At 32.1% G+C, this 16,171-nt stretch overlaps 1 protein-coding gene across 1 annotated transcript; it reads right to left on the minus strand.

Moving 5' to 3' along the window:
- Positions 1-4,121: 4,121 nt before the first annotated feature.
- On the minus strand, positions 4,122-15,269 carry LOC145270550 (uncharacterized). Its single transcript, XM_080126192.1, has 2 exons — positions 15,029-15,269; positions 4,122-10,787 (listed from the first exon to the last, which is right to left on the minus strand). The coding sequence occupies exon 2, from the start codon at positions 10,068-10,070 to the stop codon at positions 9,060-9,062; it is 1,011 nt and encodes a 336-aa protein (XP_079982318.1). The 5' UTR covers positions 10,071-10,787; positions 15,029-15,269; the 3' UTR covers positions 4,122-9,059.
- Positions 15,270-16,171: the final 902 nt, after the last annotated feature.

The raw sequence follows: 16,171 nt of genomic DNA on the forward strand, positions 1-16,171 counted from the left end.
TTGCTGGCAGTCCTGAAAGCAGCTTTTGTCTCAGTACATCTATTACGTTGGTAGCTATGGAAAAGTGATTTCTGTGCGCGATGGCAGCAGCACATTCTGGAGAGAACCATGGCTGACTGTTAGGTTTTTGTTGGAATTTTTTGGATGGTATGAATCGGTCTATGCCTACAATTAACCATTCAGTCACGTCTGATACTATAGAGGAATACTCTTTTTAAACATGGAATGCAGAGGTAGATCAGATATAAATGTACGGAAGCTATCCCAGTCAGCTATAGAGTATCGATATACAGTACGATGGAGAGGTACGTCTGAGGACTTACTACATTTCATTTTTATCTTAAATGCTACAATTGAGTGGTCGGAGGATCCCAGAGGAGATAGAACGGAACATGAACATAGCTCAGGGGAAGTTGTAAGGAAAAGGTTTGGAAATCTTGCATATTGGCCGGTAGTATCGGGCACACGGGTGGGTTCGTGAACAATCTGAGTGAGGTCATAGGCAATGGCAAAAATTATGACAGAACCTCCCCTCGTCATCGGTCTTATTTGAGTTGGTCAGCCATTCCACGTTATGGACATTGGAGTCACCGCAAATGTGAATGTTATCGGAAGGATGAGCAGACAGGATGTGGTCAATGTTCTCAGATATGCTCTTAAAGATAGTAACCCCACTGTTGTGGGGGTGATAGAGGGCAAATATAAATGCAGTGGTGTAAGCTAGTGCAACCTGGAAGCACATATAAGGTAAATTAGGGTCTTCTCTGAAGATATCCCTACCATATCGAAAGCCATCTTTAATGTAGGCACATATTCCATGCCCATGGTGATCTTGGGGGTCAGATTTAGATGTTAAGTTAGAGTATTTTAATTGTGAATTCGTCTAAGTAAGTGGTTGGCCCTATTCCAGTTTCATTTAGAAACAATATGTCATCTCCTGTAATCGTGTTTCAACCTCCGGAAGCTTGGAATGTAGACCTCTGATGTTGGAGTCTACGTTGGGTTCTAGGTATATTCGTGTTTTTTCTGGAGATTTGTCATGTTGAGGTTTGGGGATTTGTGGGACAGGTTGATAGACTTGGTTGGAGCAGGACAGAGAGGGAAAGTAAAAGACAAGAAATTTTTTTTCAGCTATGTTTCGCATTATCATTATCTGGCGAGTTAAAGGCAGGTTTCACTTGTCATGAGTTTGTGGACATTAATATCTCTTTTGGCTGAGGTACAGATACTTGGTAATACTACCATGCACAGCTCAGCCATTTTTTTCAGGTCACAGATAAGCGTGCCCCTTTCCTCGTCTAAGTAGGTTTTGTCCACGTTCAAATAGCGTTTGCTAAATCTTTGCAGAATTGTAAAGTATTAATAAAAAATATAAGATGCTTTTCAAGTTGGTTTGCTTATACATAGGTTGCACACACGCACACAACGTACTCAATTACGCACAGGTTATCTGCTCTTGTCATGAATTCTGATTCAGCCAGCAGGCAGCCTTACTTTACTTCTTGTTTCGCTTTCTCTATTTCTCTCTTTTCATTCGAACAGTCCGTGTCGTGAGATGCATATTAGAACACGCCTTGGCAGGGCGTTCACCTTTCAAGGTATGAAAGAATACACATGTTTACCTTAACGAACTCGTGCATAGACAATGAACATTTAACGTATACTTTAATGAATTTATGTGACCAAACATTCAGACACACATAGGAACCAAGAATACATACACACAACAAACATTCTAACTCTATTAACTTATATATATATATATATATATATATATATATATATATATATATATATATATATATATATATATATATACACCTTTTTTGTGTGGTCTTCTCATGAATTCTGATTCAGCTAGCAGGCAGCGTTTCTTTACTCCCTGTTTCGCTTTCTTTTTCTACTTCTGCATTCTCTATATCTCTCTGTTCATTCAAATCGTCCATTTAGTGAGTCACATATTAACATATGCATCCGTAGGGCGTTTTCCATTCAAGTTAACCTTAACGAACTCTCGCATACGCAATGAACATTCAACGTATGCTTTAATAAACTCCTGTGATCGCGTACAAATATCCAGGCACACCTATGAATAAAGAATACATACAGACAACGAACATTCTAACTCCATACGCGTATACACACACACACACACATATATTGTTGATGGTTTATTATGATGCCTCACATAACATGAAATATCGAACACACTACTTATATCGTTCACTAAAAACACCTGCTTTTTAGTTGTATCTCATGAATAAACTATGCCTAATTCAGGTTAGAATAAAGTATGCTTTAGTGTTTGGATTTTTTTAAATTAATTTTTCTGACTATCGGAGTTTGCATACGTTTTATGAATTATATACACACGTCCAGAGACAGTTGAATAAAATTAAAGTGTAGTATCTGCTCCTGGTTTGTGTGATCATAAATATTATGTGTTGTCTTATTATTATTTTGGCATATTAAGGACTTTGTTTGTTGGAATAAGATATAGTTTTACTCAGTAATAGTACCCAGGCGTTAATTCCTCCTTTGAAAGCATGTCGGCTGTTTAATAATGGGCGAGGCATTGCTACTCTTTTAGTGTTTTTTTCTTGTGTTTTGTTTGTTTTGTTTTTTTAAAAAAAGTTGTGGATAAATGCAGAAGAAAATGTGTATCTACATTGTTTAAAATATCGCATTCAAATTAAATTTCCAATTCAGTTTTATGATAAACATTAATTTAAATTATATTCATTTCAATTGTAGCATTCGAAATACATTTTTGGCCGATGTTTAAGAGATAAATTCCACAATTTGCACTTTTTCTTCTTGCACGTTTAGCGAATCTCTTAACAAAGGCTTCCTTTCTAGGGCAAATAGGAAGCTCACAGTATTAATGCTGGGGTCTCTCCTGTACATCCTGAGCCAAATTCTATTCCTGATCTACATTAATTATCTCCCAAATCACTTGTAGGCATTGATGCTGAGGACACTGCCATCAATAGAAACTCTTCAAAGCCCATAAACGACCAAGTTCTTTATGATTCTGCGGTCTCTCCTCTGATCTTGACTAAACCAAGCTCCAATCATTGCATCATCAATGCTCTGATCTCTATCTATCATCAATTGAAATGAATGGCTCTCGTCTTAGAGTGGTTCCATGATTTGACAAGCTTCAAAGTCTTACTTTAGTACTGATCTGAAATGGAACACGTACATCAAATCTGTTTCCAATGGTAGAAAAATGGTCGGATCATTCCACCGCTCCAGTAGATATTTCACTACTGATACAATTGTCTACCTGTATAAAAAAGCCAAGTACGTCCAAGGATTAAGTACTGTTGCCACATTTGGGCAGGAGTTGCTAGAAGTAGCTTATCCTGCTTTGACAGTTCTAAATAGACTTTTAGCCTAGTGAGGGGTGGGGTGCTCTTTTCTCTTCCCTGCAATCTCGTTCCCAGAGAAGAGATGTTGTGAACTTGTTTATACTTTATCGTTATTTTCAATCCCCTTGGCCTGACGTCTTATGAAAACACTCGTTTAGCTACAACCAATGTCAATGATTTCCCTAACCTAAACATAGATTCTATGAACAAGGCTTCTTTCTCAGAACTACATTACTGTGGAACTCTATTCCGTTTTCCTGCTTTTCAACTGACTACAATGTTTTTGTGTGTAAGTCCAATGTGAACAAATTCTTATGAGTCATTCCCTTATGTAATCCAATTTACCAAATTTTCAAAAATGCCCCCCTTTTCACTACTAACAAAATGCCTCCCTTTACCACTGTAAACTCCTTACCCCTTATCTTATAGTGGCTTCCGGGCCTTGATAAGTTGTGAATACTTTTTAAAAAATCTTATAGATAATAAATTTAACTTTCAGATTAAAAATAATCCCGTTACAAAAGAATAATGAAACGAATGGAATTGAAGGAAACAAAAACTCAATTGATGGATAATATAAAAGTCGTTTATTTACTATTGAAAGAATGAATATTTTGGATATAACATGTGTTCACTGTTCATGTCCGCGCGGGTATAAAAATAGGTGTAACAATGTGAATAATTCTTACTTTTATTTAATTATTTCTTGTATTTTTTACCTCATTGTTTATATGACAGATTCGTAAAAGTAAATAAACATACTTTTATTTTAAAAGTGTCATTCTTACGCTACTTATAATAATACAAATAATACTAATACTAATAATTTATCTAAGAATGTAATAAATTTGACCAGTAAAACATCCGTTTGAAAATGTGTCACTGAGGAGGGCAAATTAGATGGAAGAAACAATGGAAGTGGTGCAACAATAAAATACAATGCTTAGATTATTGAAATCTTATTTTTTCTGCTCATTCCGACATATTCTAAATGCTAGATGTGTATTTCATTGAAATATTTGGCAGAGTAAGCCAGAAAGCAGGTAAATGGAAGAGAATTCCACAGGTGTGCAATTCTTAAGTTAAAATAAATAAGAAAAACTACTATTTCAATCTATTACATTGCTTGGATATTCATAAGAATCTGATTGCACTTAACCCTGATCATGTAAAAATCTTAAATTTTAAAAACAATTAGAATATTTTTAATTAAAGCAAATAGTAAATACTAAGACGTAAAAGAGGATGGTTGACTCTTTTGTTTTGACGGTTAATCATTTATTCAATATTTTGAAGTAACAAATTTATTGGCTCAGATTGTAATCACCTAAGCTCTGGAGATATATCAGGGTTTTTTTCAACCAGAGAATTGGTAGTCTTTGTCGGAATGTAGCAATACTAAAACCGATCCAACTTTGATATTCCAGGCGTGATTCTGACTTATGGCATTTCAGATCTGCTTTAATAACTTTACGTTATATATAGAATCCACTAAGATACGTCATTATTTTGCTCATTGTCAATTCTCATTGGTAATCAATACAAAATAAATTCAGAATTCTCTGCCGCTTTCTACAACCTACAGCGTTGATCTTGTTAAGCAACAATTATTTTTACGAAAACAATTCATCAAAACACTTTTTATGCTTGTTCTTTTTAAGCTCCATTTCATAAAATAATGTTTCACAAATCTTGTATACAACCAGTTCAATAAAGGACTTTTATATTTTAGTTAGACAAAAGATTCGTCTGTATTTGTTAGTTGTCTCTCATTGTTATGGGAATAAGAGTTGATTCAACAAATTGATTCTAGTTGTCTCTCATTGTTATAGCTTCAATAACATTCAACAAATGATAAAAATAAACGCTGCAGTTGAAATGGAATGTTTGCTTTATACAAAAATTTGGTATGCATAAATTTCGTCACACTTGAAATAAATCTAACGATATCATTAACATTTCAGACGTCATTCCTTGCTCTAACATTTGAATTGTTTTCATTGTATTCAGACATATTTTATATCTACTTGGTCTCTTAGTAATTTACTTTTCATTTTCGCATCATTTTCGTCTATCTGCGATGGAGCATCCTAAGGGATTCCAAAAAATTTTAATATATTTTATATTCCAATCCACACATTTTTCCAATCTCTTAAATTCTTGGTTTTTGGAATTTTGAAATTTAAAAAAAATTGTTTAAGTAATTTATACAAGATCAAATACCTCCAATCTCGAGCTAACATCTGACTTCATGACGATTATTGCAATTACATTCAAGGACTTTTTTAAGGAAAGACGTTGTTGCCAACTTTATTTCGTTACAGCTTATTCGTTCACGGATCGGTTTCAAGTATTTATTATATTACTTGTTTCAGAGACCAAGTTTTTTCATAAATATTTTATCCGTGTGTATTAACAACATAGACATTTTTCACAGTACAGCTCTATTAAGGCCGTTGTTATTTAGAATGTTGATATCAATGGTAAGCGTTGTTGGCTTGGCTTTGTTCCCTCTTACAATGTCTGATTTATTCAGTCTTGTCCTTTATGTATCCGCCCGCCTGTATGTCTTTGTAATAGAACACTGTCACTTTTGCATTTGATGCAGTGGTATTTGTCAATGTGAAGACCGCAAAGTTCTCAGCAAGCACTGTGATTCAGATTTGTTGGGTTTGACATTCTTGGTGGTCACACGCCATTTCCATTGTTGAACTGTATATTTACTGTCCCTAATGATGAGATTTGTTGGCTTTGAAGTTCTCGATAGTCACACAGCATTTCCATTGTTAAACTTTATATGTACTGACCCATGCATTTTATGATGGCTCCATACGCATGTTGTTTTACAGTGAGACATAGACATCATTATTTTCATGGTACACAATACTTTGAAAGAATGTTTTTTCTCAACTCTTAGTTATCTTTTTTGTTACACTTTATGTTCGAACATGTTTTTTCCTCACATACACACACCCAAATGTACGCACGCACACACGCACACATACACAAGTACATATATTCACGTACCTACACTCACATTCACGTGCATACACACACAGGCTAACATACACACATATGCGCACACGTACACACACATGGGCAACGTCACTTCCCTTTAAAGGAAATTCAGACATGCACAGTCAGAACAATGATCCCGGTATAAATGTCAATAACGGTCAACTTCCTCTTTCTTTCCTTTTGCCTTGGTTCATCACAGCTTGTGGACTGAAGACACTTCCACATGGACGACTGCTACCATGCACGTGCGGCTTTACTGAGGTCAACCCTGTCTCTCTTTTTCTTTTTCTACTTGATAGATAGATAGATAGACAGATAGATAGATAGATAGATAAATAGATAGACAAAGAGATAGATCGATAGATAGATAAATAACACTTCGGACTTTTATTATCTGATCATAAAATCATTTTTTAAATAGTGAAAACACAAAAAGACGAATACAGTTTTTGTACCCCCAAATAGGGAATGGCATATGTATTTTGTTTAAAATATAATTATCCACTGACACGTGTTTTGTCCCACCCCGCATTTAGGTAAAAATACACTTACTTAAATACTATTGAATTAATTCAAAAAGTATCGCAAAAATAAACAATAACATCTACATAAAAACAAATTCAGTCATGCAAGGTAACCTGGACTGCCATTTATCTTTCTCCTACTTTATTCCTCTTTTTTCCATATGCGTAGTCGTCAACGACTGAACTGAACACATGTTCCACCTAAACCATGTATTTTTTTTCAGAAAATAAACGACGTCTTTATTTTATTCAGCAATTGAGTTTTTTTCCTTCCTTCCATTCATTTCATTATTTTCTTTTTAGAAGTTGGGAGTATTATTCACGAAAACCTGATTATTAAAATAGTGGATGGATTTTTTATTTTACACATTGCATAAAATCAAAATGTTCAATCTTGGAACAAATATTTAATTTTTTTTAAAAGTTTAGATATTATCAATTTTAAAACGTGTATCTGTATCCACATCAGTTTTGTCTTCCATAGATTTTGATTACACATTTCTATAGATTTTATTAGTCCATTTGCTTTTTAAACAATCGTTGTAATTTTTATATCTTTTAGAGATTTTGTAGTTTTTAAACAATGTTATACTTTCACACTTATTGTATTGTATTCTCTGCTTTCACTTAATTATAAATGCAAATTGTTACAATAAAACTCTACACATATTTAGCAAGAATGTTTCATAACGTGTGTGTTTTTTCATTAATTTAAAAAAAAAACAAGAATATCCACGCATTGCACTTACATGGCTTTTTGTCACTAAATCTGATTTGTGAGAACAAGAATATGTTTTTTCCTTTTTGTTTTATTTTAATTCAGTCGAAGTTCTCACAACATGGGGCTAACACTTGAACACTGTATGAGATACATAGATATTCGAATGTTCCATTAAAGTTCTTTATTTCTCAAACACTGAGTTAGTAAAGAACTTGAGCCAGTGTGAGATCTTATGCGTATCAATAAATTTGATTTATGAGAAAAGGCACATCCACACATTTTCAGCAATGTGGTTTTTCCCTTTTTTTTTAATTTTCTTCTTCATAAGCCCTGTGGCACCTATAATAACTGGTATGATTGATATCTCCTTAAGATTCCAGTTTCTTTTCATATCGTACATGAGACGTTGGTATTTGGTCTGTTTCTCTCTTTCAGCTCTGTTGAGACCGCCTTCATTAGGAACACTCACTTCAATCAAGGTTGCAACTCTTTCTGACTTATTCCATATAACTATGTCAGGTTTCACAGCAGAATTTTCAAGGTAGGTGGTTGTAGAGATTACATGGTCGTTATGTATAGTATATAAGTCATTTCCAACTGTTCTTTCACGTTGATGTTCCCAGGAAATGCTGCTACACTGGATGTGTAATTTTTTACAGATGGTCCAGTGGAGGTACTTTCATACTCCTTCATGTCTCGCTGTATAATAGCCGTCCCCTAGAAGAACCTTGCAACTTGATATCAGGTGACCAAAATTTTCCAATTCTGTATGGCAAAACTTGCATTTATTGTCATTACTGATCCCTGCAATCTTCTTGAATGCATTGATCATCAATTCCTGGTCTTGAGCCGCCGTTATGACCATTTCTTGATCGTGGTGGAGGGTTCCCTTTTTGATGTTGGTCCTATTCTTTAAGGTTCATCCTTTGAAAGGTCTCGGTATATTTCTGCCGGCTCTTTCTTGCTACTTCTGTGACACACTTGTTTGATGTTTCATCACCTGAGAGACAGCCCTGACCAAAATGCTTGGCCAGCTGGGTGACTGATGTTGTTCTGCTGGTTCTTGTCTCTTGATGTTCATATACTATCGAGAGAGTGTGATTCTGGGAGCTTTTCAGATACTGACAATAGTTGCCCTGTGTTGATGATTAATCTCTGAGAGTCCCAGGCCTCCTGCTCTCCTGGGCAAATGCAGCCTTGGTAGACACTGATTTCTGTATATTATTTTATGAAGCGTTAGTAGCTTCGGTGTCTTTACATCTAGCCAGTTGATGTATTTTTGTGGCCAGTCAATGATACCAAAGCTGTATGTTATTACTGGCATAGCACGCTGGTTTATGGCAGTAATTTTATTTTTATTGGTGAGCTGGGTTTTGCATATTTTCCTCACCCAACGTACATATTCTTTACTAATCTTCTCCCTCATCTTGGCATGTTGTATGTTCTCGTTTTCTTCAATGCCAAGATACTTATAAGGCTCATACCCTTCTTTTCCCTAGTATGACTTCTCATATGTCTCATTAAATTTGATTTTCGAGAAGAGGAATACTCACAAACTTCACAAGAATATGGTTTTTCTCCGGTGTGAGTTCTCATATGTGTCATTAAATCTGATTTTTGGGAAGAAGAATATCCACAAACTCCACAAGAATATGGCGTTTCCCCAGTGTGAGTTCTCATATGTCTCACTAATGTTGATTTTGCAGAAAAAGAACATGCACAAACTTCACAAATATGTGGCTTTTCACCAGTGTGAGTTCTCATATGTCTCACTAAATTTGATTCGTCAGAACAAGAATATACACAAACTTCACAAGAATATAACTTTTCTCCGGTGTGAGTTCTCACATGTTTCAGTAACTGGGATTTTTGAGAACAAGAATATTCACACATTTCACAAAAATGTGGCTTTTCTCCAGTATGCGTTCTCATATGTGTCACTAAAGAGGATTTTTGAGAACAAGAAAATCCACACGTTTTACAAGAATATGGCTTTTCCCCAGTATGCTTTCTTATATGTGTCACTAAAGAGGATTCTCGAGAACAAGAATATCCACAAACTTCACAAGAATATGGCTTTTCTCCAGTATGATTTTTCATATGCCTCATTAAATCTGATTTTTGAGAAGAAGAATATTCACAAATTTCACAAGAATATGGCTTTTCCCCAGTATGACTTCTCATATGTATCGTTAAATTTGATTTTCGAGAAGAAGAATATTCACAAATTTCACAAGAATATGGCTTTTCCCCAGTGTGAGTTCTCATATGTGTCACTGAAGAGGATTTTTGAGAAGAATATCCACAAACTTCACAAGAATGTGGCTTTTCCCCGGTGTGCATTCTCATATATCCTACTAAATGGTATTTTATAGGAAAAGAATGTCCACACATTTCACAAGAATGTGGTTTTACCCCAGTATGTGTAGTCATGTTTCACTAAATGTGATTGTTGAGAGCAATAATATCCACACACTATACAGGAGTGTGACTTTTTTTAATTTTCGAGAATATATACACACACTTTATGTGGCTTCTTCCCAGTGTTAGTTCTCAAATGGCTCAAAAGATTTGTTCATGAAAGAAGAATATCCACATACAGGAATATGGCTTTTCACCTCTGATATATCCCTACATGTTTCAACCAAATTTATGTTAAAACAAGATCAGCAATATAATAATAGATAATATATCATTTATAAAAGATATAATATAATTATAGTTTTTGATAATATAACATTTTATCCTCACTTTTCACTTTTTAATTCAGAAATGGGGAAACGATTTAATTTCATGCTAAGAGAAAACGTCTGTTCCTTTACTAGAATATATATAGTGTTATATCCGTGAAATATATTTTAGTGTTATTGTATCCGATACTGTATAAAACACTGTCTTTTCAAATATCACTTTTATTTTTTGCCATTTGTGATTCAATCTTGCGTTTTGGTGCATTTACAAAAGTAGACAGATATTTCTCAAGATGTGCAGATTTTCAACAGCATTTCAGAGGATTTGTAAAATAGTCATATACAGTCAAAGAAAGTTTTCCAATGATATTGATGTTGTCTTTTGCATAACGCCAAACTTTTCTGTATAATAATGTAAAAAAATGATCTATTGAATTCAATCGCCTTCCACCAGGAACATCTGTAAATAAAAATAAATAAAAATTTATATTTTCATGGAATATTCGTAATCTGTTAGTGTATTGTTGTCAATTTCATTTAATTGAATTCACAATATCCAGATAAATTTAATATAAAAGATATAAGCGACACATTAGTAACATGATCTGATATTTTCTATGTTCGCAAAGAATATGATAAAATAATATCTACAGATTTTTTATGATTCCTATCCTAGAAGAAAAAAAAAGAAATATATATATTTTATCTTGTTTGCTATTTTCACAGCAAACTTTACTGACATTATTAAACAAGCCGTGTGGACCCAGAGTATCATGAATTATCTTGTTTGCTATTTTCACAGCAAACTTTACTGACATTATTAAACAAGCCGTGTCGACCCAGAGTATCATGAATTATCTTGTCTGATATTTTCACAGCAAACTTTACTGACATTATTAAGCAAGCCGTGTGGACCCAGAGTATCATGAATTATCTTCTTTTCTATTTTCACAGCAAACTTTACTGACATTATTAAACAAGCCGTGTTGACTCAGAGTATCAGAGACTTTTGTCTCTGGAATATGTTAGAATTAAATTTTATATTTTTACAGCAAACTCTACTCGACCATTAAATTTAAGTTATGATTTTCACATACTATGCTATAAAAAAGTGCAGATATATGTTAGAATTAAATTAAAAAATGTCATAGTTGATTTTTTTACATAATAACCAAAACTTTTTTTCAAATTAAAGAAAAGTTTAAAATCAATTCTATTGTTTCAAATTTATTTGCTTTTGTGACGTCAGATAAACATTGATCTTTGAACAAAGAGTATCAATTGAAAACTTTTGTTAAACTTACAAACAGGTTTTTCATATTCTATATAAAATTATTCTATTTTATGCTTGAAATATGATCAATTTTCTTAATACTGTTTAAAAACATTTTATATTTTCCAGAAAATATTTGAAGTAGTTAATCAAAGCTTAGCTTAACTTTCTGGTGAGAAAAAGAGTTAAATTCGCAACACTGCAGCTTATACGACATTCATTTCTTAGTTATACAGAAAAATATTTCCATTTAATTCTTCCATCTACAGTGGATGTGGTATATGTAATGTTTTTATATATAAAGATTTGGAGCCTAGAAAAGAATGGCCTACAACATAACTCAATCCTTACAGAAAGTAATACCATTATATATTGTTAGATATAGGTTTGGTTTGGTTGTTTTATTTTACGGCATATCAATGTATGTCAGGTTATTTAATGTCGGATCCAGTTATTTTGGAAACACTTTTTATACTTAAAGTTCTTTATATTTTTAAATATTTATTTGTAGAGTTTGGTTTGGTTTGGTTGTTTTATGGCATTTTTTGTTATTTAAAGACAAATCCAGTTATTTTGGAAATAGTATTCATGTTGCATGCAGTCATTTTGTAGAAAGTTTTTATTCTTCAAATTCTTTGTATCTACAATTTCTAGTTTATAGTGTTTTGTTTGGTTGTTTTTTAGTAGATTTTATCGTATTTTTCCCTGTCCTGCAGAACACTAACGAGTTTTGCAATGAGAGATGGAAAAGGATTACAGTAATAAGGTTTTCTACATTTAAGTTAGGAAACCAGTCAGGAAGTTGGGGAGGTAAAAATAAAAGAGGAAATGGGAAGAATTAAAAGGGGAAAATGTGGGTTTTCTTTCGTTTTTTTGTTTTGTAGAACAAAAGTTTTGCAAAAGGAAGTAGAAAAAGAAAAAGCATTAATGTTAGGTTATTTCGTCTCAGGAAGCCAATATCTTCTGACGGCTTGATCTTATAGCACCAGTTGTTGCTTAGATCAAAATATAGAGGAAATATAATCATTTGTATAAATACCGTCGTAATAAGTTGGGGAGGTAAAAATAAAAGAGGAAATGGGAGGAAGAAAAAGGGAGAAAATATGTTATTTGCGTTTTTTGTTTTGCAAAAGAAAGAAAACAAAAAAAACATCAATGTTAGGTTATTTCGTCTCAGGAAGCCAATATCTTCAGACGGCTTGATCTTATAGCACCAGTTGTTGCTTGGATCAAAATATAGAGGACATATAATCATTTGTATAAATACCGTCGTAATAAGTTGGGGAGGTAAAAATAAAAGAGGAAATGGGAAGAAGAAAAAGGAAGAAAATATGTTTTTTGCGTTTTTTGTTTTGCAAAAGAAAGAAAACAAAAAAAACATCAATGTTAGGTTATTTCGTCTCAGGAAGCCAATATCTTCAGACGGCTTGATCTTATAGCACCAGTTGTTGCTTGGATCAAAATATAGAGGACATATAATCATTTGTATAAATACCGTCGTAATAAGTTGGGGAGGTAAAAATAAAAGAGGAAATGGGAAGAAGAAAAAGGAAGAAAATATGTTTTTTGCGTTTTTTGTTTTGCAAAAGAAAGAAAACAAAAAAAACATCAATGTTGGGTTATTTCGTCTCAGGAAGCCAATATCTTCAGACAGCCTGATATGATAGCACCGGTTGTTAGATATATATTTCTTTAGATCAAAATATATAGGAAATATGATCATTTGTATAAACACTGTTGTCAAAGTAATACATTTAATAAAAAAAGTATTTTCAAAAACTGGCATGCAGATAATTTAGTATGTATGTATTAAGTCCTAATTCACTAATGAATCCTGAGTCGGTCACAGATATTGTCAAGACATTGTATAAAAATTTGAAAGTCACTTTTTTCTTTTGCTTTTTAAGGAAAATTCGCAAATATGATTTCTATCTTCTAAATATATTTTAAACCAAATATAATCAAATATGTTGTTTGGTGTTTTAGTTTCTTTTTCACATTTTCAAATCATAAAATTCATCAACAATTTCATGGGTTAACACATGATTCTTTGTATCAGCTACATAGAAAATCCTTAAGATTTTTATATTTTTTATTCAATAATAAATAGTTGTTTGGTTGTTTTGTGGCGCGTTTTAAGTTTTAACTCTTAAATAATTAAAAAAAATTCATTCACCTCAAAAAAAGACACATTGCCATTGGAATATAGAGGAACACTATGTATTAGGAGCCATATTAACAGAGACATCCTAAGTGGGTCTTAAGTTGATATATCTGTTCACATCACATTTAATTTTTTGTTCATACAGTCAAGAAAACAGGGAGCGGGGAGAGAATTACAGCAGCTTTGTATTAAATAGCTTTTCCTTCTTTCGTGATGAAGTGAGAATTACAGGGGAGAGATCAATAATATCAAATATGAATGATAAATAAACATTCGTGAAAAATGAAAACACGAAAATACAAAAGAAAATAAATAAATAATGAAAAAATAAAAATACACACAAATTAATTTAAAACATGTAATTAATAAAACGAAATATGGTAAAAGAATAAAACGTGGAAAAATAAAAATACACACAAATTAATTTTAAATATGTAAATAATAGAACAAAATATGGTAAAAAAAGAAAATAGATAAAATATTGAAAAATAAAAATACACACGAATTAATTTTAAATATGTAATTAATAAAACAAAATATTGTTAAAAGGACGAAGATAAATAAAATATGAAGATATAAAAATACATATAAATTAATTTCAAACATGTAATTAATAAAACAAAATATGGTAAAAAAGAAGAAAATAAATAAAAAACACGGAAGAAAACTATGCAAGTGAGAAATAAAAAATGTCCAAAAATTATTTACTTATCAATCAAGTACATAAAACATCAATAGTGGATAACAATTTTTGTGGCAGGTGAAGAGGGTTCATATCTGGTTGGACTTTTCAACCTTTTTTGAAGTGGAAATAGAGTCCAATTGCTGTTAATTATTCTGTACTTTCACTCATAAATCGAAAATTAAAGAAAATACTGAGAGAGACCCATCTAATATATTACGATGACACTTTTTGCAAAGTTTTGTTATTCCCAACAAGACTTTTTTTGTTGTTGTTTTATTAGAACAGAATAGTTGCTCTAAAATCTTAGTATTTATTTATCAACGCTGGGTTACATTGTAAAAACATACTTTAAGTTTCTGCTAATTGGTGAGGAAATTAAAAAAAAAACAACAATATATTAAAACAATTCAATACAGACAGAGTAGTTTTTGGTGCTAAGGTGTCTAACAATTCGAACAATTTTGACAAAAATATTGCTTTTCTGGTAAACATTATTTTCTTAGAAATCACATTAGTTTTACTTAAATAATCAAATTTTTTAAATGTAAAATAGTTAAAAACAAACAAACAAAAACTTACCTTTCATTCCAGGAATTCAATACAAAAAATGGGATAAATTCGTGTTTTCTTTTGTGTTCAAAACAGAAAAATTGTTTTGTTTGTTATGATTTCTTTAGTAAATTGATACAACTTTTGTTTTGTGTGTCCAATTCATTAAGAAATAAAATATATGAAAACATAAAAAGAACCCAACTGAAAATATGAAAAACACGATTTGAACGTGAAATTATTTAAAGAGAAATTCAACTGCGAAGTACAATTAATTTAGGTCATCGTAAGACGGTGCAATCATTATTTCGTTCCTCGTGTAAAAATATCCGTCATTAGTTAAGTGTGCCGAGTTGTTTTGCTATCAAGTAAATTATATTTTTCAATCTGTTGAGATTTCTTTTGCACATTTCTCTTTGTATTTTATTTTATTTTATTTTATTTTATTATTAAGAAACATTTTTTTAAACCGGTAGTAATGAGAACATAATCCTCATATATAGATATTAACAAAACTGAATATAATCAAATAATCATCATATAAAAATATTAACAAAACTGAATATAATCAAATAATCATATAAAAATATTAACAAAACTGAAACAACTCAAATACAAGAAACGAATTGCACAAACACCTGATTCAAATGACAAAAAATTAGATTTGAACCAAGAAAGTAAATTATAACGACATGATTACTTTATGAAAGTTTCAACACATTGTTACGATAACCTTCCTATGTTGACGACGTCATACATGTTTCGCATTATCATTAATCTGGTGGAGATACACAAAGGCTTTACGGTACTTGTACAGTTTAATCAAGACATTAAAAATATGAAAATATCGAAAAAAAAGTTATATTGTACGTATCCGTTATGGAATGATGTTCTCCGAAAAAAATTTTTTTTCACTTAAATTCATCAAGTATTTTTTTTTTTTTTTTACAGCGAAAAAATAATTTGTTATGATACCAGGCAAAAGGTTCGATTTTTAGGGAAAAAAAACGGCAGTATTAAAGATAGGGAGGGAGTGTCGGCGCTTTAAACTGATTTATCACCCCGTCCCGTGGCGTGTTAAAAAAAAAAAATTAAAAATAGCTACCTCAGCGCGCTGTTATAAAAACGTGTTTTCCGCTGTAAAAAAAAAAAAAAAAAAAAAAAAAAAACACT

The sequence above is a fragment of the Euprymna scolopes genome, chromosome 46 (genome assembly GCF_053919585.1).
Source record: "Euprymna scolopes isolate OS-2025 chromosome 46, ASM5391958v1, whole genome shotgun sequence".
In the NCBI taxonomy this organism is placed as follows: domain Eukaryota; kingdom Metazoa; phylum Mollusca; class Cephalopoda; order Sepiida; family Sepiolidae; genus Euprymna; species Euprymna scolopes.

Coding starts and splice junctions, on each gene's coding strand:
- LOC145270550 (XM_080126192.1), bottom strand. CDS start 10,070: ATGACTACACATACTGGGGTAAAACCACATTCTTGTGAAATGTGTGGA.